The sequence below is a fragment of the Brienomyrus brachyistius genome, chromosome 7 (genome assembly GCF_023856365.1).
Source record: "Brienomyrus brachyistius isolate T26 chromosome 7, BBRACH_0.4, whole genome shotgun sequence".
NCBI classification, from domain to species: Eukaryota; Metazoa; Chordata; class Actinopteri; order Osteoglossiformes; family Mormyridae; genus Brienomyrus; species Brienomyrus brachyistius.
In genome coordinates this window covers 10,314,793-10,339,823 of record NC_064539.1, presented here as the reverse complement: position 1 = coordinate 10,339,823, position 25,031 = coordinate 10,314,793, and the positions used below count along the sequence as shown (strand labels likewise).

The 25,031-nt window shown below is 40.5% G+C and overlaps 2 protein-coding genes across 4 annotated transcripts in view; one reads left to right on the top strand and one right to left on the bottom strand.

The window, feature by feature from the left end:
• Positions 1–8,621, top strand: part of mtrex (Mtr4 exosome RNA helicase) — a 27,484-nt gene extending 18,863 nt beyond the window's left edge. The window contains exons 21-27 of the mRNA XM_049018826.1: positions 82–270; positions 1,998–2,161; positions 3,324–3,429; positions 6,242–6,298; positions 6,449–6,611; positions 7,873–7,977; positions 8,386–8,621. Of these exons, the coding sequence (XP_048874783.1) occupies positions 82–270; positions 1,998–2,161; positions 3,324–3,429; positions 6,242–6,298; positions 6,449–6,611; positions 7,873–7,977; positions 8,386–8,438 (837 nt within the window). The 3' untranslated portion in view covers positions 8,439–8,621. The remainder of the gene's footprint in view (positions 1–81; positions 271–1,997; positions 2,162–3,323; positions 3,430–6,241; positions 6,299–6,448; positions 6,612–7,872; positions 7,978–8,385) is intronic.
• Positions 8,548–25,031, bottom strand: plpp1a (phospholipid phosphatase 1a). Of its 3 annotated transcripts, none has more exons than XM_049018851.1 (6): positions 24,608–25,031; positions 16,039–16,190; positions 14,216–14,499; positions 12,685–12,742; positions 9,036–9,212; positions 8,548–8,925 (listed from the first exon to the last, which is right to left on the bottom strand). In XM_049018851.1, the coding sequence occupies exons 1-6, from the start codon at positions 24,663–24,665 to the stop codon at positions 8,806–8,808; spliced, it is 849 nt and encodes a 282-aa protein (XP_048874808.1). In that variant the 5' UTR covers positions 24,666–25,031; the 3' UTR covers positions 8,548–8,805. The 3 variants fall into 3 exon arrangements, with proteins under 3 accessions (XP_048874808.1, XP_048874807.1, XP_048874810.1); XM_049018850.1 differs by lacking the exon at positions 16,039–16,190 and adding an exon at positions 19,200–19,354 and having other exon boundaries at positions 24,608–25,024; XM_049018853.1 differs by lacking the exon at positions 24,608–25,031 and adding an exon at positions 19,200–19,342.

The following is a 25,031-nucleotide window of genomic DNA, read 5'->3' as shown; positions in this document are numbered from 1 at the left end:
ATTTTGTTAATGATTTTTTTAAAGAGCTGCCTACATTCATTCATTCATTCATTCATTCGATCGATCGATCACTGCACTCAGGAGGTTCAGAAGCGCTTCCCAGACAGCATCCCCCTCCTGGATCCTATCGACGACATGGGCATCAAAGACCAGGGACTCAAGAAAATCATACAGAAGGTGGAGGCCTTCGAGCTCAGGATGTACTCGCATTCCTTGCACAACGACCCCAACCTGGAGGCTGTCTATAAACTCTGTGAGAAGAAGGCTCAGGTTAGTCTTCCATCATTTAGCTCTGTAGCCTGTAAAGAATGAGCTTCCCCATGCAGACATTCTGAGAAGGTTACCGCATTTAAGACTTCTGTGTCCTACCCTGGAGGTGTACTGGTTACATTGTGATTCGTGTTGGGAGTTCTGGTATTTCTTGGTGTTTATAAAGTTCAGGGAGAATTTTTTTTCCCCTTTATACGGTATTGATTAAAAGCAGTTTGAGTGAAATCTTAAGGTGTGTGTGTCTATGTCATATATATATATATATATATATATATATATATATATATATATATATATATATATATATATATATATATATATATATATATATATATATATATATATATATATACACAAATAAATAAATAAACAAATAAATAAATAAAGGGCATTTAAGGTACAATGACAGCAAATGTTGTTTATGAGTGTTTTCAGGTGGAACCTTCAGAATGATCCCTCTGCCCTGGAACTAGACTGTGCTGTTTCTGACAAGGAATTTTCACCTGCTCAGCTCTATAAGTGCTATAAATCCCTTGGTAGCGTTAATCATGTTTTCTCTTGAGCGTTACCTGTTTATAGGACTCAATTTAATCAGTAACACATTGCCACTCTAGGAATAGCATGAAATAGCATCTTTTAGTATCAAAATTAATATAATGTCTGGCAGCAGGTTTTTGTCAGTGTAAATCACTTGAAAAGAATTTCTCACGTGTACTATTCAGTAGTGGAAAAGTATTTTGTCTAAGCATGTTTGTTAGCGGGGCGGCATGGTAGTGCAGTGGTTAGCACTGTTGCCTCACACCTCTGGGCCCCGGGTTCGAGTCTCCACCTTGGTCACACGTGTGCGGAGTTTGCATGTTCTCCCCATGTCGTCGTGGGGTTTCCTTCAGGTACTCCGGTTTCCCCCCCACAGTCCAAAAACATGTTGAGGCTAATTGGAGTTGCTAAATTGCCCGTAGGCATGAATGTGTGAGTGAATGGTTTGTGAGTGTGCCTTGCGATGGGCTGGCCCCCCATCCTGGGTTGTTCCCTGCCTCGTGCCCATTGCTTCCGGGATAGGCTCCGGACCCCCCGCGACCCAGTAGGATAAGTGGTTTGGAAAATGGATGGATGGATGTTTGTTAGCTAGCTCTGTTAGAATAATTCTGCTTCACAGGTTACATATTGGCCAAATACATGAAGTTTTCTGGCATCTGTCAATGATATTTTGGAGAATTTCATTGTACTCTAACAAGTGAAAAACACTGGCATGTACTTTGTTCATGGAGGATTCGCTCTTACATCCAATTCTCAGTTAGAGAACCACAAAAGATAGATTTTAGTCAAAAACATTCAGCCGCAGGATGGAAAAGGATAAATTCTGCTGAGGTTTGGCGTATATCATCGTGTTATATTTTTCATAAAATATTTAGTTTCTCATAAAAAGGCTTAAATTTTCATCTGGATAGTGTATCCTGTGGTTTTTGATTTTGTTTTTAACATGGAGTATTGCAGCCTGCTTGAGCAACTCGCAGATTACATCACGGACTCGACAAAAACAAATCATGTCAAGAATAACCAGGATATTAGGAACCATCTGCTGGCTTGTTGCAGGCCATTTCAGTTCAATGGGCTGTGACTAAATCTGGACATTTTCATGACTCCCATGCAGTCCTGGTTTTCTTGACCATATGTTGGCTTAAAGCCGGACTGTCTATCTCGCGCATAAACCGCTGCACCCTCCCCAGATCGCGGGCGATATCAAGGCCGCCAAGAGGGACCTGAAGCGGGCGCGCACAGTGCTGCAGATGGACGAGCTGAAATGCAGGAAGCGCGTGCTGCGGCGCCTGGGCTTCTCCACTTCCTCTGATGTCATCGAGGTGAAGGGCCGCGTGGCCTGCGAGATCAGCAGGTAGGAGGCGTGTCTCCCCGCTGTGACTCACCGTGACTCGCCGACTGGCAGCTGGGGATCCCTTCTTCTGGCCGAAGCACTTCAGTGTACAACGGGTTCCTATTGTGTAATCCCGACTGTGGCCAGTGTGTAACAAGTCGTCCACTTAGAATTCCTTGAAGAAAACAAAGCATCATTTGGGGTCTGGGATGATTTCCTGTTTGTCAGGCAGCGGAAGCATAATTTTCTTGCAGATCTGGTTGCTCTGAGTGCAGTGTGGAATGTGATTATCTTGGTGCGGTCCTAGTGGACTTTACCTTGCTCGTCCTTAATGGTTTCATCTGATTATTTTGTACATTAGACGGTCTCCCGGTCATTAGTCAAGGAATTTAGTGATGAAATCAAAATGTTTTTGCTAAACCATAGTTCATCTATTCAGTATATTATTCAGTGTATTTACATAAGACTTTCAGCTTGCAGTATTTTTACTTCAGTTATTTAAATATAGACAGTTAGTATAATCTCTAAATTACAGAAAGTAATTTTTTCCCACTTTTGTTGTGTGGTTCCGCATTAGAACTACAGCCTTTTACTTGAAGTCCTGTGGTTTTTCATTTTACTGGAGTTGCGAAACTTGTTTATATTTTGCTGTGGTTTACTGAGCTGATTGACTTAAGGGCTTCTGGTACTGCCCTGTTTGTAGTCTGTAATACCTACAAACAGATAATTGAACTGGGATTGTTTTTGTTTTCTGGCAATTGCCTCACAGTGAAATATTTAGTATATTAGTGTAAATTAAAGAATAGATTTTTATAATAAATGTGTAGTGTTTTTATATTTAGGGCAAAAATCTGAAGGATAAATATGCTCCGCGTCTGAATGTTAGGGGAGATGTTCAGTAAAATCATGTCCTCTCACCTACATGCGTCCTTTTGTTTTGGAGAATTGATTGAATACAATGTTTGCTTACAATGTTTGAATACAATGTTACACATGTGCGTAGTAAAATGCTTTGCATAGCATCGTTTGCCAATGCTGTCATTAATGTTTATACAAAAGAATGACTTTCCCAGTGTTTTCTCCATAAAGAATAACTCTTGACTCCTTGATTCCTGAAACATGTGCACGTCACACTTATTACTGTTGTCTGAAATGCTGTCCCTGCCCATGTTTGTCTTTCCAGTGCAGATGAACTGCTGCTGACAGAGATGGTGTTCAATGGCCTTTTCAATGACCTGACCTCGGAGCAAGCCACTGCACTGCTCAGCTGCTTTGTGTTCCAGGAAAACGTAAAGCTCACTTTTTTTCCCTCTCTGCACATCATACACATCAGTCTCACAACTGAGAGAGCCTGGTACACAACAACAAAAGTATTTATTACACACTTACTGGTCTTACATTTACAGGATTTGGCAGACGCCCTTAGCCAGAGCGACTTACATAAGTGCTTTAAGACGCTGCGATGAATTTTTCTGATAGTAGCTCAATAAGGACCCAAGCTATGAATACCATCTATCCGAACACTGTTGAGAGAGTGCAACAATTTTTATTTATTTTATTTTTTTTGTACACACACATATACACACACACACACGGAAAAGAGCTGAGTAAGAATTCAGAGTACTACTACAGGTATTTCTGAAAAAGGAAAGTTTTGAGTTGTCGCTTGAAGACAGCCAAGGTTTCCGCTGTTCGGACATCAAGGGGGAGTTCATTCCACCAACTAGGCGCCAGGACAGAGAAGAGCCGAGATGTGTGTCGTCCTTGTGCCTTGAGGGGTGGTGGGACCAGTCTAGCAGTGCTGGAGGATCGGAGAGATCGGGGCGCAGTACATATAGTTTGTAATGATCCGGACATTAACTTTGCTTTTGTAGTATTTGCTGCACTAACAGAGAGGGCAAACGGTTCAGAGCTGAGTTCTCTGCCATCCTTTTCAGCTGCCATCCGGATGGCGTCCCCTGGGCAAGGGTGGAACCTGAAATGTTTTGGGCGTATTTTTGAATACAATTTAAATCCTTTTAATCTTCACAGGGATCTGTCACAGCATGCCTATCTACTCTACTATCTACAGCATTTTAACGTATTTCTGGTGTAATTCTCAAGTGTTGAGCAACATTGCCCTTGATCCTAATCCCTTTAGTTTTGACCATGTGTCGTATTCTGTCTAGTAGTTTGTAAAATATTGAAGTAGTCTTGCAATTATATTAGTAGATACATTATTTTTTGTAACGACTGAAAGTTTTATTTAAAAATAGTTTTTGTGGTTCAGACTGACCTTCCATTCTAGTAATAGGACGATTTTTATTATGGGTGGGGCAGACAGGGCAACTCCCCCATCCAAAACGAACTATAGGCCACCAGGCACCTTGGGAGCATATCCTGGGCAGGTGGGACTCGGATCTGGTGATTGATGCCCTTTGAGCTGGAGTAGCGTACAGACTGCAGAGTGTTTGTGCATCTGATGGGGTGTTGGGGAGGGCTGCTTATACTGCTGTTATGCCAGAGTTTCCCAGTCCGCTCCTTGGGAAGCCACAGCTGTTCCATGTTTTTTCTCCCTCCGGGCTCCCTGCCAGACAGCTGGCAGCTGGCAAAAACATGGACTGTCTTCGGGTCCCTGAGGACCGGATTGGGAAACACTGTGCTATGCTATAGTCAGACGTGGCTCATGGGAGGCATGTGACAGTTTGTAGCTATAGGATGATCAGTTCATCTTATCTGAATGGCTGCTAGTTCTGTTTTGTAGTTTGGTGCAGTTAAAGATGAGATTTTGCCCCTCATGTCATTTGATGTTTGAGTAGCATTTTGTGCCTTTTCACCTTTTTCTGTCAGTGTCTTTTCCCTTTGCACTGTGGGTAATGATTTCTTTGACATCAGACACTCACTGCATCCTTAATGAATGTTACTGCAGCTGCCTCATCCATCAGCACCTCTTGTGTTGAAGGTGCACCTGCTTCCACTTGACTGTAGTCTTGGCAGCACAATTCGATCGTAAACAGAGTGCTGGCCAAACTCTATCCAAAACGAGAGCAAGCGGGCGTCTCACGGCAGAAGCTTCAACACCTGCCTGACGTAAAGGTAGCTCGGTACGCTTGGAAAAGCATTTGAAAAGCATTTGCTGTTTGGGACATACAGGTTGGGAAAGTTTCTCGAATATTTACTTTGGGAGGTCATGTCTTGACTGTGCACGCTATTCAAATTGGCCTGCTAACATTTTGAAATGTGATTTGATTTATACTGTATGCCAGTGAAGAATGTGGCCTGTGCTGTATTCAAACACGTGAATCCCCCTCTAGCTTTTGGGTTCAGATTAGGCACGGGGTGTCCTAGGCGAGTGTCCCTGAGGTTGGGAAGATCCAAGGTGCTAGTGCTGCTCCTGGAATGGTCAGCTTCTCTGTGAAGGCCCTTAATTCATACCCTCTTTGACGATTCATCTCTGCCAAAATGCATGCTGGAGTTATTTAGTGTATTATGAAATGGAGCTAATCTAGAGCAGAGTGGTTCATATATTGACAACAGTGTGGTCTTTCTAAGGCCTAATACTGAACAGTGGGACAGACTCGCTGGAGTTTCCTTCACGTGTCTCGTTCCCTGTCGCTTCTCTGATTTCTCTGTATGATGTAACTGCAGCTGCTGACTTTTGTGGTGATTTTAGTATCCAGGCCAACATGACCTGAGTTTCCACTCTCACAAATATTACTATCCAGTCATTTATTACCCCTTGTCCATCCTTCACATAATGTCTGACCTGTAAAGACAGCATAAGGACTAATTGCAAGAAAAAACTGGGCTTTTAAAAAATGGATATCGCCATGTGATGCCGAGAAGCGCTTGCTGAAGTTTTTTTTTGTATACCACTTTAAAATATTAAGTCGTCTTGGGAAATTTTTATGCATTAATACAAGAGTCTATGTACTTCAAGTTAATGTCATTTTAGTTTTTCGCGTTTGCTTATTGAGCTGTTCCACAAAAGCAGCTGTTTTTAAAGTACTTTTGTCAGTGATTCAAGGTCATCCATGTTAGAACTTCTCAGCCTTTTGTATTTTAATTGTATGGTTCTGCACCTCATACAGCACTGTCTTGACATAACTTTTTCTCTTGCAGGCTAGTGAAATGCCAAAATTGACCGAGCAGTTAGCTGGGCCCCTGCGACAGATGCAGGTAGATATTTGTACATCTCCTGCATGACGGTATTTTCTTTGTCCATGTGTTCTGAATGAGTCCAGGCTTTGTGCTTTTTACATGCTAAACGCCAAAGGTCCATAAACATATTTCCTACCCTCTTATAGTGCCTCTGCCACTTGGTTTCAGGAATGCGCCAAGCGAATTGCCAAAGTGTCTGCTGAAGCCAAGCTGGAGGTGGATGAGGAAAGCTACCTGAACTCCTTCCGTCCTCACCTGATGGATGTAGTATACACCTGGGCCAATGGCTCCACATTTTCACAGATTTGCAAGATGACCGACGTGTTTGAAGGTAGGTGTTCCCTACTTTCTTAAACTATGGCCAGTTTAGTTGTGTATAAATTATTTTCATGAATCTAGAAAACCTGTCACCAGGTCAAACTGACTCAATTGTTTGGCTCTCATGAGTAAGAGAGATCTAGATTCAGGCTTGTAGGCACTTGTTTTTCAGTGGTTGTCAAGACTTGTGATTTGGTATTGCTGACTTGTGTAGATTTTCACCTTTCATGACACTTTGATGGGTTTTACAGATTATAAAAAAACAATTCAAAAGGTTTCCGGAAGTTTAGTTGTAGCCAGACGTTAAAGGCAGCTAGTGACACAAAATATACAAAATTAATCTGACATAATATGCATTCTGTAACTTCAAACAGTAAAGCTTTTAAATGCATATTGATCTGAATCCTGAAAATGGGATGTTAGCTTGGTGACCCTCTCACTCCTCTCAGGATGTTGATTTAGAGATGAGTGCACAGGAAAACCCTCTGAATTCTTGGCACAAGATTTAAATGCACTGGTGTAGAGTGTTAGAGTAATTGACTTCAAGGCCGAAGTTTCATTTTGAGGTTGTTAGTGGTTAACATTCCAGTTAAAACTTGTGGAGCAAGTCTTTTTTTGGGGATACCACACCTTTTATGGCCAAGAAGTGACATTTTAGCAGAAAATACTGTTCACATATTTAATCACAGAGACCACAGTCATTTAATAGCAACAACACAGTGTTCTGTAGAAGGCAGAAATTAGTCTTTCGTCATTCTCTAAACAGGCTTCCTGTGACATTTACTATGCCCCAGAACTCCCACCCCTGAAAATCCAGCAGGGACATTGTGTGGGGGCTGGATAAAAGGGGAAGAATGGGATGGCATTCAGAAAATGGGATGCAGTCGGGGAATATTTCAGTAATGAGATGGAGCGAGTTACAGCAGTGAACATCTTTCCGAGGAGGCGTTACAAGCAGAGTCTCTTTCAGTCTAAGGATGACTGCTTGGGCCTCCAGTCGTTCTTCACATCAAACCATTTTCAAACTTGTTTTTGTCACTGGCACCTCCGCTGCCGCTGCTTTCCCTGAAGCTGGAACATGTGCATGTTTACGTTTCACGGTTTTTATTTGATGTGCTCGCTGACTATAATAGATCAAATAAAGAAGCCTGCGTCCATAGAAACACTACAAATGGCGCTCGTAAAAAACGGCGCGAGTCCTTGTAAATGTAATTGGCTGAGATGTGTGCATCGGGGCCACGGCGACTCATCGTCTCCCCCTTGCCGGTCTGCAGGGAGCATAATCCGCTGCATGCGGCGTTTAGAGGAGCTGCTGAGGCAGATGTGCCAGGCTGCCAAGGCCATCGGGAACACGGAGCTGGAGAACAAGTTTGCCGAAGGTGAGCTCTACTCCACTTCATGCCACCCCACACCTGCATTACCCTGCCCCCCAGCCCTGAGAGGGATAAGGGCCGGGGAGGTTCCAGTTTAGGACATCTGGCTGCAACATAAGCTACCTTTCTTAGTCACACCAGCATACTTGCTGCTCCTGTGAGACGTCCTTGATGGTACTGACCAGCAGCCATTTCAGGCTAATGGCTGTCAAGCTTCTAAACAGCCAGAAACTACTGGTTGACTGATTTATCACTATTAGTATTTCCTATTTCAGGCTTGCAACGGCAATACAATCGGCTGTTCAAAAGTTGATTCAGCACGGATTAAGTTCATAATAATGAAATATGTTAATTTAACAGCAGAAATCATATCCATGCATTGTCCTAACTGGTTGTACTTCCTCTCCCCCTCAGGCATTACGAAAATCAAGAGGGACATTGTCTTCGCTGCAAGTCTGTATCTGTAATTTTGTAACTTTGTGAACATGAGCACAGAAATTAATCACAACCCATATTTCATCAGAATGTCTGACGCTGGAGGACATGTTTTGTTGAATACTTTTATTTGTGTTAATGCCCCCCCCCCCGAAAATGTACATTTTTACTTAATTTTAATAAAAAAAATCTGTAGTGGTTTTCTTTTTTAATAACACGTATTAATGGTATTTGAGGGAGTACACAGGACGCTTTGGTAAATAGAGGCGGCAGTCTGGCCAAGGCAGTTCGCAGTATCAGGTGTCCATAATGAATTGTCTCTCCAGAATTGCAGACGCATTGATTGAGAGCGAGAAGCTGCATTACATTCACAAGCTGTCCAACTCAGCAGGCATCCTCTTAGCTGGGGCTGCCATAGTGATTTCCATGTGTGGGGCTCTCCTGTAGACTGGAGTGTGGGATTTCCTCGTCTCTCTCTGGCTCCACTGACTTCTTAAAGAAATCAGACACGAATGCCACCTGTCCAGGAGAGGAGGGTGAGCAGGCGTGCCACTGTAGAGCTCTTTTTAAACACAATGAGAAACACTAGTGCTTTAGTCTGCTTTAGGAAATAACTTGTTTTCACTCACAACCAGTATGGCCATTAAGGCTCCCTGTATGAGTCCAACCAGGACGTCACTCCAGTGGTGCTTGTAGTCGGACACCCGCGACAGACCCACATATACCGCAGCTGCGATCAGGAAGAATTGGATTGTGGGCCGAAGAAGTCTCGCCCACTCCGTCTGAAGCCTTGCTTGGACGTAAAGCTGTCGAATAGATTTTGAAATGGGTTACTGACCGTTACTGTGGTTAACCATCTAGTACCACAGTGAAGCTGGACAGTTTCTGTAAATGCTTGAATAGCATGTAGAGCAAGTTGTACTGCTAAATCATTTTCATATTTTGAATCATCTTTCACTCTTAGTGCAGCAAAAAGAGCCTCATTTAATTTGGGACATTTCTTTGGAATGGGTCTAAATTTGTCAGGGGCAAATACAACAGCAACTGTGTCACCACAGTGTTAAAAGGAGCATGAAGTTGTTTTCTGGCAGCAGGTACAATGTAAAATATTCTGGAAACTTTTTTTTTTTGCTCTGCCTTGCTTAGTAAATCTGGAAATGGCTTTCCCCTTCAGCCGCTCGTACAGCACGTGGCTGTTGTCTCTTCATATTCTTTCATTACGAGCTGTTGCAGTGCAGCCAGAGGTATGAGCACATCAGTTGCAGGAAAAGACCCATGGCTGTTTTGGACAGTACTGGCCTTTGCACATACATTATATTGGCAAAAGTATTGGGACACCCCTCCAAGTCATTGAATTTAGGTGTTCCAAACACTTCCATAGCCACTGGTATATAATATGAAGCACCTAGGCATGCAGACTGCTTCTACAAACATTTGCAGAAGAATGGATCACTCCCAGGAGCTCAGTGAGTTCAAGCTTGGTACCATGATAGGATGCCATCTGTGCAATAAGTCCATTCGTGAAATTTCCTTGATACTAAATATTCCACAGTCAACTGTTAGTGGTATTATAAGAAAGTGGAAACAATTGGGAACAGCAGAAACTCAGCCACAAAGTGGTAGGCCGTAGTCTCTGGAGGTCTGCGGCTATTGACTCTGCAGACAAACTTCATGTGGCCTTCAGATTAGCTAAAGAGCAGTGCATAGAGATCTTCATGGAATGGGTTTCCATGGCCGAGCAGCTGCGTCCAAGCCTTACATCACGAAATGCAATGCAAAGCGTCAGATGCAGTGGTGTAAAGCCCGCTGCCACTGGACTCTACAGTAGCGGAGGCATGTTCTTTCAAGTGACGAATCACGCTTCTCTGTCTGGCAATCTGATGGATGAGTCTGGGATTGGTGGTTGCCAGGAGAATGGTACCTGCCTTACTGCATTGTCCCTAGTGAAAAGTTTGGTGGAGGGGGGATTATGGTGTGGGGCTGTTTTTCAGGGGTTGGGCTTGGCCCCTTAGTTCCAGTGAAACTAACGCTTGAATGCTGCAGTATTCAAAGCCATTTTGGACAATTTCATGCTCCCAACTTTGTGTGAACAGTTTGGGGATGGCCCCTTCCTGTTCCAACATGACTGTGCACAAACCAAGGTCCATAAGGACATGGATGAGCAAGTCTAGTGTGGAGGAACTTGACTGGCCTGCACAGAGCCCAGACCTCAACCCAATAGAACACCTTTGGGATGAGCGGAGTTTAGACTGCGAGCCAGGCCTTCTCATCCAACATCAGTGCCTGACCTCACAAATGCTCTCCAGGAAGAATGGACAATTCCCATAAACACACTCCTAAACCATGTGGACAGCCTTCCCAGAAGAGTTGAAGCTATAATAGCTGCAAAGGGTGGGCCAACTCCATATTAAAGCCTATGTATTAAGAATGGGACGTCATTAAAGTCCACGTGTGTGTAAAGGCAGGTGCTCCAATACTTTTGGCAATATAGTGTAGTTGGCATGCTTTGACTGAGGTTCAGCTGTTACAACTAATAGAAATGTTTGGTTTCTCATCTACTCATTCCTTCCCTCAGCAGTAGCTAAGTGGCCACAGTGGCTTAGACTCAGTGTTTTTGTGGTTATGCAGTCTGTCTCCTTGTATGTCAGTGCTGCACTCCGGCACGCAGCTGACCTGTACGCTTTCCCGTGTGCACCAGGCCCCGTGGGCTTTCCACTCACCCTCTCTAAAGATTGACTGTGTCCTTTTTATATTGCAAGTTGAAATTAGCTTTTGAAAGTTGCCAAGTGATTGGGAAAATAATGCGTAATGCACAGGAAATCTGAAATGTGACCTGGTTTGTTTAAAGCCAGATGTCCCTGATACGTGACAGGAATGATGCAGTCGGTATTCAAGCACTGAGATGAGGACTGGCCATATTCTGACTGAAGTATCATAGCAGTCAAGCTAATGTGGTTCTGATAAGTCATTTCTCTGGGCCAGTATGATATGTGCACAGCTGAAGGAGTCACAAGGACAACCAATTCTCAGTGTTATAACAAAGCTCAATCCAGACATTCTAATAAATCCATTTGGTCTCTCAAAGCCTATAACAGAAGCACATCTAAATTTAATATCCTGTGTTTTCATGGGCTGTTAATTATAGAAAAAGAAAATACCTAGTACTGTACAGTACCTGGTACTGTAAGTCACCTATACATGTTTTGGCCTAAAATATCTGTGGCCTTAACTTAGTATGTTGTATTTCTACAGCACTGATAACCAGTAGCAGCTATAAAGCACATTACTGGCGGTATTGTGCAGCCTGACCAAAGCAGATGAATTCTTAGCTTAGTTTCATTAATTAATGAGAGTTCTTGCAATGTAAGCAGGTGCCATGGAGACAAGGCAGAACTCACTAACAGTCAAGGCCCAAGACACGTCATCGTCTCTCTCTCACTGCCTTCTCCCTGCCTCCACCAGGCTCCATTTCAGAATCCTAGCTCTGTCACATATGAAGACTCACCTGGTAATTATATTCCTTGCCTACTGCTGTCTGGGCCTCCACTTTCAGACCCCATAGTACAGGCCTGATCAACTCCAGCCACTGATGTTCAGGGATAGTATGGCTTGCTTGCTTGCTTTCACCACATTCCTATGATATGATCCCCTACCACCAAGTCTTAAATTACTTAAGAAGCAAAATATTATTGTTACAGCCATGTTAGAAAAGGTACAGTCCTACAAACCTACACTTCAATATTTCAGTGGATAACTACAGGCCTACCACCACTAAGTATTTATGAGCCTGTAAGGAACATATTACATAAACGGCAATCTTCCTGCTGCTCAACATTTCATACATTCCAGTAATGTTCTGTCACGTTATATTCCAGTCATGGATATATCGTATGTCATGAGATCACATGGATTTTGGTCGTGGCGCCAGCCATCACCTGCAAATAGGCATTTATTTATGCTGCTGTTTAGCTAATACTGCAGGGTGTCAGCCACCTGCCAAATATGCACAGGCAATTACAACAGCTGCATTAAATTTATAATAAATATTTATATAAGAACTCAAAACAGTCCTGCCTTATACCCAATACATTCCTCACTGGGTCAATTTGGATTCACAGGTTTAGACAGCAAAGTGTGTAATTTACCTACAGGACTGAAATATAAGGCCACAATCACAAAATCTTACTATATTGCATAGAATGTTTTAAGAACAATATGGTGGATAATTTATATATTGGCCTCTAGACTTGCCTACAACAAATGAGAAAAAATACTTACTGCTAGGAACAACATGCAGTACATGGAAAAGGAGGAATGGCCAGAGTAAAAGGAGAGTCTGAAAGAGAGAAAGGGCACAGTGAGCACTGCGATTGGTTGAATGTGAGACATCACAAAGCAGGTAAGATGTTGCCGATGTTTGAGAGGTCTTCTCATTGTTCACCAGAAAAACTGGAATACACCTACTTCCTGGTGGCCTGAATGTGCCAAATGTCAAAACCTTTAAAGGCTGTAATTCACCAGAGGATGTGGAAGCATAAAAAGAAAATATGGCAAATTATTCAACGGGGACCTAGTGCCTTCCTGTTTATACAGTTATGCCAGTAACCCTGAAATCCACCCAGTCAGCCCTGATAAAAATGCTAAAGGCATAAAATCCAGCCGATGCATGTAGCCATAACACGGACTCTAGTTTTGTCTGAATTCTTTAACATTTAAAAAAAAAATAAAAATAAAATCACAACAGACATATTACATGCTGTGTGAAATCGTCTAAATAAAAATGATATAATTAGCAATGTTTTCAGGAGTGAAGCACGTACATCACGTCTGTTTTGGGGCACAACCCGGTTTATCAATCTAACATCATCAAACTGAAATGTGCTGCATTTTGGGAATAAACACCATGGCAACAATGACCCACCATGGAAGGCTCTGCTAACTAGAAAAACATACCACCACAACTCTCACTGGCTCCACTGGAAAATGCTTGTATCGCCAGAATACGATCCTATGATTTTCCAGAATATTAATGTTTTGCCATGCAGGGCTTCTATTAATGACACCCACACATAAACTCTTGGCACCCTGATTGTAAACTTGCGTGCATTTTTTTTTATTATAACCTTTTAGTGGAGCTGTTTATAGATTTTTTTTTCATTTAACTATTAAATCTAATTTACTTGTATAATTTAATCAGACTGAAGGCCCTTAATGAAAATAATTTTCACTGAAAATAGAGTATGATCCAGGTGTTTCTAATTCATTAAATAAAAGTCAGTTTAATTTCCAAAATTATATAATTTGTGAGTTTGACTATTGAGGAATAAAAACATTTTTCATACATATCACAAGTCAAAAATACATTATTTAAAATGTAAGCCAAATACAATGGACATCTGGATAAATCCAAGTACTGGATTCACTTCCTGTGGCTGACCTACTAACAACAGAAGTGGGCGGAACATGGGTGAAAGTAGACAGTGATGCCTTCAAGCACTGCGAGAGTCACAGCAATGGAGAACACTGGCAGCTGCTTTAAAAACTACCATTTCTGAGACAGAGAAACAGATCGTGCCCAATTATTAAACTGTCAGCACAAAGTATTAAGACATGCGTAAAAATGTCTTGACGATTTTTATAGCGTTATCCTATTCGTATTTCCAGAACTGCTTTTTCTGGGCCTTGTGTCATGATTTAAAAAGTACTATGTGATCAAATACACCCTTTAACTGCAGCAACTGAAACAGAAATCTCTCTCAAATAGAAATCAAATCTTACAAATAGAAATCTGTAAGACATCAACACTCACCTGCCCTCATTAACCTTTTCCATGTCTCCAGTGCAGGTGAAGTTCTCAATGTAGTTCCCAGAATTACAGTCAATCTGACTCCACACAGGTCTGCACACATCTAAGAAATGTGGCCTCAGGCGACCTATGGAGTACTTTGCGATGTCGGTCAGCGAGTGACTCATCGCTGCACCAAATAAGAAGGGACCCACCGCCTTATATATACATGCCACATAGCTATTGCTGAAAGATGACTTTGATTTGATGCGCTTAAAATAGACAGACAGGCACTCGCCAATGATCATCTGTGGAAACGAGACAAAGCACACATGCAAGTTAAGGCACGCATTATTACTTCCCCTATCACAAAACAAATTTTTACACTTTACACACTGCACATGCACAATAACTGTGCATTTACTTTATGCAAATGAATGAGGTGAGAATTTTAGGGACTCAGGATGTAAAATGCTACCTTCTTGGAATGATCTGTATTGTATTTTCAGTAACAATCATCACTTTTTTTAAGTGGTACTTTGCAATGCAGCTATCACTGGTTTCACGGATTAGTGGTTTCACTAATTTAGACTGGAAAATGATCAAACATGCTGAAACAGACCAAATGTTTATCGTGCATATTGCATTTTTTCTTCAGGATAATCTAACCCATAGCTTAATATGACTTGCAATATGGATTATGGTCACAAACATTTGAATCTGTGCCACAAGTAAGTTGTCTGCTGTACTTCCTTTTGAATTTCAGGCTGAAAAACAGGAAAATGACGCTTGTCAATAAGGATTTCATACGTCAATTCTCAGTTCCCTGCGGTGTTTGAAAAGAAAGTGCTAACGACCAGCCCTGTAAAATCCAGAGCTTTAAAAGAAGAATTTCACAATCAAATAATTCCTGTACCGGCATGAAAAAGCAAATCATACTAAATTTTTTGATGGTTCTTGCATTTCAAATGTATGAAGAAATTAATAATGAAGGCAGAAGCAAATTCTGAGAATTTCTGGATTATTTTCATTTTCGAATTGGCTTTGCATTCTTTGGTAAATACTTAGCAGATGTATTCATGCTGCAAATGTCCAGTTGGATGCCGGATATCGTATTACTCATTGTTCTCACTGTGAGTACCATTTAACCCCCCAGACCTCAAGGATTTCTTCACCATACGTGGAGGAAGCATGCAAAATGAACCCCTTCTATTTTATTTGGAATAGAATGTATACCTATGAAATACAGTAATGCAGATATTGGCAAAAAATATCCAAACAAAGAATTACGCTACTTAATTTCTCCTAATAAAATGTAAGTTTTGAAGGATCCAGGAAGTGCACAAAACATTATTTTTGAAAAATACTAATCAACTCTCTAGAATGTTTCTCCAGTATTAGTGGACCTTATTTTAATGGAAACCACTCTCTATCAAATAGTTTCACTTTACTCATTTTTAACAGTCTGGATTGTTTGTATTATGTATGTATTCTTTTGGTTCAACTTGCATGGAGTAATTTTGTTTCAGTAACTTAAACCCCTGAACCACTAGTATCTGTTCCGTTTGTAGCTACATTAATGCTTGCTGGAAAAGCACACATGGTTAGGTTTGCAAGGTTCCCCAGATGATAATCAAATGCATACATTTTACAACACCAAGCAGGTCCTCCAATCATCTTGTTGTTCTACGTCACGCATTTGAACTAGTGTAAAGAAATTTCCTTGAAATTTTAGTATGCATTTGCTTCTCAAATGAGGAAAGGTAGCAGAGGAAGAGAGCGAACATCCCAGCAGAGCAACACAGACACAGAGAAACTTCTGTAATATAAAACAAAAACAAACTTACAACAAGCAGCGGGAAGGGAATCATTATCCCACCTAATAAATGATAGGATATGGTGTCTTCTTTAAGAGGGTATCTGATAGATTGATCATTACAGAAAAATCCCCTTTTGAATGGACTGTGTTGCAGTGTGAGTATTGCAAATGGAAGTCCCACTAGCAAAAGCAATGAGAAAACAGAAGGAAAATGGTCAGAGCTAAGAGACCAGCAAACGATTCACCATGAAAGGGAGCCAGACACTGAAGCAGCTTGCACACCACCAGTAAGCTTATCAGGATGATTCGCGGTCAGCTCAGCTAATGCTGCGACCATCTAACCTAATGGGGGAAAAAATGTTAATCAGAATTAAACAGAAACTATGCAGCAACCCACTAACCCTGCTAAGCAAGACAGAACAGAAACGGTTGTTGCTCCCGTTATATACATTTTTAGGTTCCCTGTTTATCATTAATCCGAAATTTATTATTGTAGGACTTTGCAATAAATAAATCAGAATATACAAGTATATTAAATATATTTTATGATCTTTCAGAAGCTTCAAATATTTCTGTTCTGTCTGTGATGAAAAGAAATTCCAACTACAGTGACAGTTTCATTTAAATATAAATTTCAATCAAAACCAAAGTGTAGAGGGAGCAAAACAAAATGAACAGTTTTCTATGGTGCACTGTAAAGCTCTTGCCAAAGATCTGTGGATGGCCAAATTTCTCCTTGTAAATCAAATAAGCAGAGAAAAGCACAATAGGAGACAGATAGAATCTGCCAGTTAACTACTACCGAGCAACCCCTCCAATGTCTGCAGGACGCTTTAGTGAAAAAAAAATGCAAAATACAGATATGAATTTATAAATGAGCATGATTGGAAACACACAGATGGGCTGAATGCAAAGCACAGTATGTTAGTGAGCGCGAGTCATAATAGGAATGATGTTCTAGTTAGAAACAGGCCACTGCCTTCAAATCCGAGTTCTACAATGATTAAACCCACTTTCGCGGCAGCATACATAAGAAATCACCACATGCTCAAACACAAAGACACGTGCAAAACTAGAGATTCCCAAGCTACTGTCAACCCAGAAGCTCACAGGATGCGGGGTACCATGCAGACCCACCTTGAGCTAGAATTGTTTTATAGGATTATATCATTCAGGAAAAAAAGTTTAATAACTAATAAAAGGACATTTTTATTTTTGCATTGAATAATAAAAAAAACATCCTACAATTTTTAAATAGAGTAGAAGTAACATACCAACATTCTACATAATTATATGTTAGTTAATAGGTTTCTTTTTTCCTGAGAAAAATTTGAAGCACTGATACAGTTGTAAAAATTATAATAGTATACTGACTTGGTGGAGAATCTGACAAACACACTTAGGTAATAGTATTTGATAGCAAGCTGTGAAACTGATTCATGGCTTGAACATACTTTCCTGATACATGTAATCTTTATGAAGAGTTTGATACATTATTACTGTATTTTGCAAAAAATATATAACTTTTTTTTAGCAGCAAAAGAAAATTATTGTGACAGACACTTTCATTCATTCCCAGTAAAAGCTGCAGTGAAAGTACCACTTAATTCTTGCATTACTCTCTAAGTATTCCAGTAACTGAAAAGCAGCATCCTGCAAAATAACACCAGAAGTGGATAAGGGTTATAAATAATTTAATGGACAAGTACAAAACTTTTGTTTGATATTGAATGTAACATTGGGAGAAACCCTGCATTTCAGTATTTGGGGACAGGGTTGTGCTAGCAGGAGAAAGGGAGCAATGGAATCTGCTTCCGACCCCACATGCAAACTAGCTGAACTCTTCTCCGCTTGATAACATGCCAGTAAAGGCAGTAACAGAGAACATTACAAGTGGCCTGAAGTGTGTTTTATGGTCAGCCTCATCTGCTCCTCTCAGTCCTTGAATGCAATTCATATGAACAACACGCTAAATCGACGCTAAATCTTTATGTTCCAGGAAAATATGATCGCTATTTTCATAGTGAAAAATTCTAATGTGGAACTAAGTGTGATAGATGTTTTGTTGCAGGACTATTGCTGAAAATGAAATCCCAGGGGAATGCAGAAACACAATGGAAGTGTTCAGTTGAAAGTGCATCCATTAACATCAGCTTGTACTCCCTCCTCCTGAACACAACAGTCAACTAAAACTAATAACATAATATATATATATATATTTTTTTCTATAAATGCAATAAACTATTTTCATCTTTGATTTTCTAATGATTAAAGAGTAAAATATATAGATATCATTAACACAGAAGACATCGTTTAAAATATTTTGTAATATTTGTAAACTTGGGTATATCTAACCAAACTAAAGAAGCAAAATACAACATGGTTAATTATTCTGTTATTAGTTATCTTAGAGTACCAGGAGGTTTATTTTAAATGGATATACAATGTATTCTGGTTAACAATACCAGCTGTCTGACCTTACTCTTAGGGGCTATCCATAGGCTTATCTTAGGGGTTATCCATTGGCTTAGATCCCCCATGACATTTTAATTCCACCCTGGTCCCTCTGTTGTTGGCTACTATAGCTTTTCGGTATGCAGACAAGGGGTTCAGCCCGAGTCAGTGTAAAACCACAAATTACTAATTAAACGTGTTACTTTCAAGAGTAATACACAGGTCTCACGGCAAGAAAAAAAAAATCTGCCCCAAGGTACTCAGAGCAACAATCTGCAATGATATTCAGGAATGTAAATACGTTATAAATAACCCAGAGCAAGTAGACAATGAATTTCCTGTAATTGTTACAGCAGAAAGCCTGAATTGCTGAGTTCAGGCATCACACTCGTATTAATTCATACTCAGTTGATGCAATGTGAACAATATGCACTGTGACGCATTACGGTAGGCACAGCTGTCTGTTCAGCTAACCATGCTTGGGAGGAATTAAAGCCCAAATGCTTATAGTCTGTCTCTCATTACATACTACACTCACGTAATACAGTATGGAGACGGCATCTGCACTGAGATCACGGGACACTTCTTGAGAATGAGCGCTTTGACTTTTCCCATGCTTAACACACGCAATGCAGCCCCTGCTGATTGGAGAATCCCTGGAGCCCACATATCGAGGCCACATTGCACTCCGGAGAAGCTGTATTTCTGCGCTGGACCGGGGGGGGGGTTACTTACAGAACATATAGGCAGAGTGAAGCCCACAGTGTACAACACAGTCGAGGTGATGGTACTGGAGTGGAATGGGTAGTTGATGCTCTCATCGTTACAAAAAAAGCCCCTTTGATAGGGCTTGATTTTGCCCAGGTTAAATGCTGCAAGTGGCAGACCAGCTGTGGATGGAGAGAGGTTACAAGCGTTAAGAAATCCAAGGAATCTCTTCCGGGACAGCTAATAGCTGCCTGGAAGCCTACAGGACACTTCCCCTTTCTTGTATTCTTAGCATGCTTAGATACCCGACATAAAGATCATTCTTACACCTCGAACAGCAAATACACGCATCATTCTAAAACGCCAAAAAAAATGTGTTTAAGCACCAATGAAACTAACTGCCAGGGTTGTCCATGTCTGCTGTGTGCGTGTGGAGTCGGCAGCCCCCCCCAACAGTCAAAAGGCTAACTGGTACTAAATTTCCCAGAGTGTGTCTGTGTATGTGCCCAGTGATGGACTCTGAGGGTGTCCCCTACACTGCCTCGGACCGACTCCAGGCCACTCCATGACCCTGACCAGGATAAACAACTGGATGATAGACGGATGAAAAGAACTAAAGCTAAGCCTGTGGACATTTCTTTCCCTGATCCACAAGAAGATCTGTTAAATCTTTATCCTGAGGAAAGAATCATTCCTGGCTGCTTGACGCACAGAAAGATAAAAAAAAAAAAGTCCACCCTTTGTCATTTCACACGAGACCAAAAAGGAAATAGCGTAATGCCAGTCTTTTTTTTCCACAGTAACTCATGCCATTTATTTTTAACCTTGCACTTTTGTCAGATGACAGCCTTTTACACCAAGCTCAATTTTGGTTCTTAAAATTCAAAAGCAGGAAGTGTCCCTGTACTCAACCCATAGTGACCATGATTTATACAGAATCACTCTGGGAAAACAAAAAGGCCTTTTGCTGCATTAAACTCAAAATGAATCGGAGACACTAAAATAAGCAACATAAGGAAGAGTCCTATTCCTTTGGTTGCACATACGGGGTACATGACTTGACTTATTACAGCAGACATCAGGCTTAGCATTGTCGCTGCCTTTCAGTGTAGCATAAAATTCTGCTCCTGCATTGCACCCTGGCAGGAGGTACTCTGAGATGAGATGAAAAACATTGCAATAGCACATCTCAGATCAACATTCAGTCCCCCCCTTTACTGAAGATTAGAATGATAAGAAAGAGCTACATTTGTCTACAAAGTACAGTAATTCACCGCCAAGAAAATGAAGAAAAGATTGCACTTAGGGAAAACATCATGACAAAACCCATCTCTGTTTACATGGAACAATCTTCAGAAAAAAATTAGCACTTTATTTCTGGACTCACACAAATCCTCTTGGTCCAGTTCAGCTATATTTATATCCTTATAGCTTTAATTCACTTGGAATTTAAAATAACAAAGAATGGGAAACTTTGAGCCCTCGTCGTAAAACAATTATCTGAGTGTGTAACCATGGTATTAAAAGAGCTTTACATCTTTAAAATGCTGTAAAAACATTTGGTGACAATCAGAACTATTTGAATTTCACATGTAAACATTTACCTCAAAACATAACAATTTTAAAGGAATGTCTTATGACTAGTTGACTTCTTGACAGCGCATGTTTGTAATGTGCTATTTGCAACTATCACTGTTTGATTACAATTTATTAACTTACTTTTAGACTTTGTACATCATACAAATATATAACCAATAGAGAATTTAATGGTTGGAATTGAAATACTAGTACTTGTATGATGTACACCAGTGTCTCCCCTACCATTATATTAGGGTGGGCGCCCCGCTCGCCCAACGGCACCTCCTGCCTCCCCTGAAGGTCAAGTTGATTTTATTTAACTTTATTTTCTATATGGCGCCAATTAGTCATTTAAGGTTACCTTTCGTATAGAACAGGTCTATAGATTGTATTCTTATTAAACAAACTAAATAGCCTTATGTTATTTATGTTATTTACACAACAGCTTGTCATTTTTGTCTCTACGCGGTTGCGCGTTCACAATTCTCCTCTGCTCTCTGTATCGCGCATGGCAGAGTTCCGCCCGGATGCGGTGTGCGCGCTCCCACCAGCCGACAGAGAGCGCGCGGCGAAAAATATGTCACGATAACCACCCGGTCAGAAATGTAAACTGTGAGAGGGACTTCGCAACCACGAACAGGGTAATAAATACATTTCACAATGGGATTTTCTGCTTTAAACTACAGTGAAATCCCGTTATAGTGGACTCGCTTATAACGGAATATCGTCCGCCTACAAGGCGCGTGGCGTGCCGGTGATATCCAGCGCAGATACGTAGTCGGGATTATTAAAAGTCACACATCTAGTCAAGTGAAATTGGATTACTACATGTACAATATAATAAGCTATACCACAAGTGTGTCTGCTGGGGTGCGGCATGAGTCCTGTAGTGTCCTGTAGTTGTGTTCTGGGCATACAGCAACTGGATATTATGGACTGTTTTGCCAGGTCCCTTTAAGTCCGTTATAAGTGGATTTTACAAGATCACCATTTTAAGCTATCAGCTATCACTTTTAAAGCCTAACAGTTAATGTATTTGCAGGTCAAGACAAACATCCGCAATAGGCTGCAAGGAGACCATCTTGCAGCCTGCATGCGGATCTCAATATTATAGTCCAGACGTTTCTGACTTCCCATATCAAGAGGTTCTAGAATTGTTCTCCCAGAAGCCCATAAAGATACACTGCAGTGACAGAAGCTGCACATTTTGTGAATAGTTGTCATAAAAAGAAATGTTCTGATGTTTAGTTCAGTTGTTATATTGACTGCTGTCATTAAAAGAAGCACGTGAACACCATGAATCCTGTCTGTGTCCTTCTACCGTCCCCCCCCTGTAAACCTAGGAGAAACACTGTATTCTGTATACACTCCTTCATGCACTCTAGAGGGAAGAGAAGATATGGTTTAGTGAAATGTGACATTCCACTACAGCATTTGACATTTACACATCTATGCCAGGTCATCTTGACAGAGATGAGTATGATTAATAAGAATGCTTAAATTGCTCTAGGGTATCCAGCCATCCATTAATTTTCCAATCCGCTTATCCTACTGGGTTGCTCTAGGGTATATGTTCATTAAATCATGATTCCAGTTCGCTTGTAGTATGTTGCACCTGTCAACTGCTTGTATATCTTTGTTGTGGGTCCATCCTATGTCGGTTTTGGTAGCATTAACTGTATACATTGTTACCATTATTACTAAGCTTACCATTTTTGGTATTATATATGGGGACATTAACAGTTACGGCCACAGCTTACAGCCGTAATCAAACAGTTGGCCATAAATCTACCAATAATATTAATGGCATGCATTAAGAACGACGTTCACTAAACATACAAGCAATATCATAAATATTAAGATTTTTAAGGTTTCATTAATAATATTCAAAACGTAAATGCTAAATTCATAACTATTTTTCAGATAAAGACCTCATTCTCACACCAAAAGCCAGAAAGTACTTCAAGAAGTAAGCCAATGTGCTAGCTTTAGGGTATTTTAGGGAGCATATGGCATTGTCTTGTTTGATGGGATTTTTGACCTATATAAAACAGAGAAATTTTAGAAAAAGACCTATTCCCTTTATACAAATACACATTCAGTATATTTTGTTACATCAAGTTCATATGTGCAAACCACCAAAATTTGCATTGCTTTATCAAAATATACTGTGTCAAAAATACCCACAATGGAGCAGTTTGTTTCAATAGCTCATAATGCAAAAGAGAGGTTTCATCAGCCAAGCACCGAGAAGAAATGGCACATGTCTAGTGATGCACTCTGCGTGGTCCTCACTCATAGAAGGTCCAAGTTGTCATTGGAATTCATACAAAGGGCCCTTGGCACTACAGGGCGTAACTTAAAACCACACAGATGGGACTGCTTAGGAGAGCTAACTCCATAACTATGCACAGAGCCATCAGCTGTCGCCTACTTCACTCCTTATTACTACAATTTTATGTATTTTATACAAGCATAAGCAACGTGCAGAAAACTCTGTCAGTAAACCAGAATTTTTACCTGCACCCCACTGATACACGTGCTACAATACCAAATCTGGGCAAAGTCACACACCAGTCCGTCATCCCTGTTAAATGGAAATTGTAAGAAAAAAAAAAACAACCATAGTACTCAGCAGTAAAAACAAATCCTGGTTTAAACCAACTTAAAAATAGCACCATCATCCAAATCAATAAATACACACTTAACAGATAGCTAACAATTGCATTTGTCCAGGTTTACTAGATTTATAAATACATTTATCGATATGACTCCAGCAGTGCACTCTGCAGAAAGCTGGTATCAAACTAACTTCAGCTTAATCTTTTCAAAATCAATATAAATTTACTAATATGAATACATAACAAAGCATCAGTTAATGAGTAAACTGTGTTTACATGAACAGCCCACAGTCAGGCCTTCACACTTACTATTAAACTCAATCCCATTAATGAAACCTGATTGGTGATTACCAGTGCTAAAAACTAAAGATGCACGTAACAGAATACCAATTAACCAAGTGTATTAACTAAATAATATGCAAGAGAAATTTTATATTGTGACCGCACATTTGAAACTAAACTCAATCCCTTATTAAATCTATGCAAGTTTCTCATTCAATTCAGAACCGTCAGATGTTTAACGTGTATTTGCTAAGAAACGTAGATTTAAATAAACATTAAATGCTTAGCAAGCAAGGGCAGTGTTGTGAAAGCGGAGGAGTGAAAATCGACTATTGCTTTTAAACTGGAGGTCATCGACCAGAGAGCTGCAAAATAACACTGGGTTAACTTTAGCTCTACAAAACATCACCACACATAGAAAGTGAAAAGTAAACGTTAGGCATACACATATTCACTACCTTGTTTACAAGTAGCATTTATCGGAGACATATACAATCCCTTTTTACAATAAAGAATTTAAAAGGCATGTTTTTCACAAAGATAGTCACTAAGACATGTGACCCATCACCACGAAATGAGTCTTATGGGTGCAGTTTTACCAGTGCGATTTAAGACTCATTTCGTGGCGACGGGTCACATATATATTACTTGGGATTATGAAGGTTTTCATTTCTTAAAAACATTTAGAGTGCCATTGTACTATATATAAAGTAGCTAGGTGGGGAGAATTTTGTCACTAAAATACGTATCCTCTTCAAATCTTCCTACTGTCGTTATCAATGTATTATCACATCAGCCTAAATTGCCCTATGAACATAAAAACAAAGGCGGTTCGAGTTGAACTAGACCACTCCCTTTGTCTTCACATAAGAAATTTTAACCTTCAAAGCGAACAATGCACGCAGGTTCCGGTCACTCAAACAGATCCATAAGAAGTATTATTCCGATACGTACCGAGTATTATGCATGCTATGTCAAGCAAAATGTATGGGATTCCTCTTGTTTCAAACATTTTTTTCAACGTGAAATTGCCAATTGCTCCTCGGCGAGAGTAATATTCGGGACGTCTCCTTCAAAACTGTCAGCCGATATTAAACCGGCGTTATTTTAAAATCGCAAACTACAATAAAAGCAGAACAACTAGCTTTCTATATACAAATGTATACGGAAGACAAAATGACGAGAGTCACCGCGATATTTAACACCGAAGGTGAACTATTTTACTCTCGATCAGCCACACAAAATTAAAAGTAACAGCTGGCGCTGTCCCGCTAAACCCGACCCAGCCCACCGTCTCATCTAACACAAGCTTCCTTGGACGCTGCAGCTATACAATCCGGTCCGGAGTTCTGTCCGAAACAGCTAGACATGTCATGTT

Coding starts and splice junctions, on each gene's coding strand:
- plpp1a (XM_049018850.1), bottom strand. CDS start 24,665: ATGTTTGAAACAAGAGGAATCCCATACATTTTGCTTGACATAGCATGC. Junction 19,355..24,607: donor CATAGCATGCATAATACTCG/GTACGTATCGGA, acceptor CTCCATCCACAG/CTGGTCTGCCACTTGCAGCA. Junction 14,500..19,199: donor TCACTCTGCCTATATGTTCT/GTAAGTAACCCC, acceptor TCGTTTCCACAG/ATGATCATTGGCGAGTGCCT.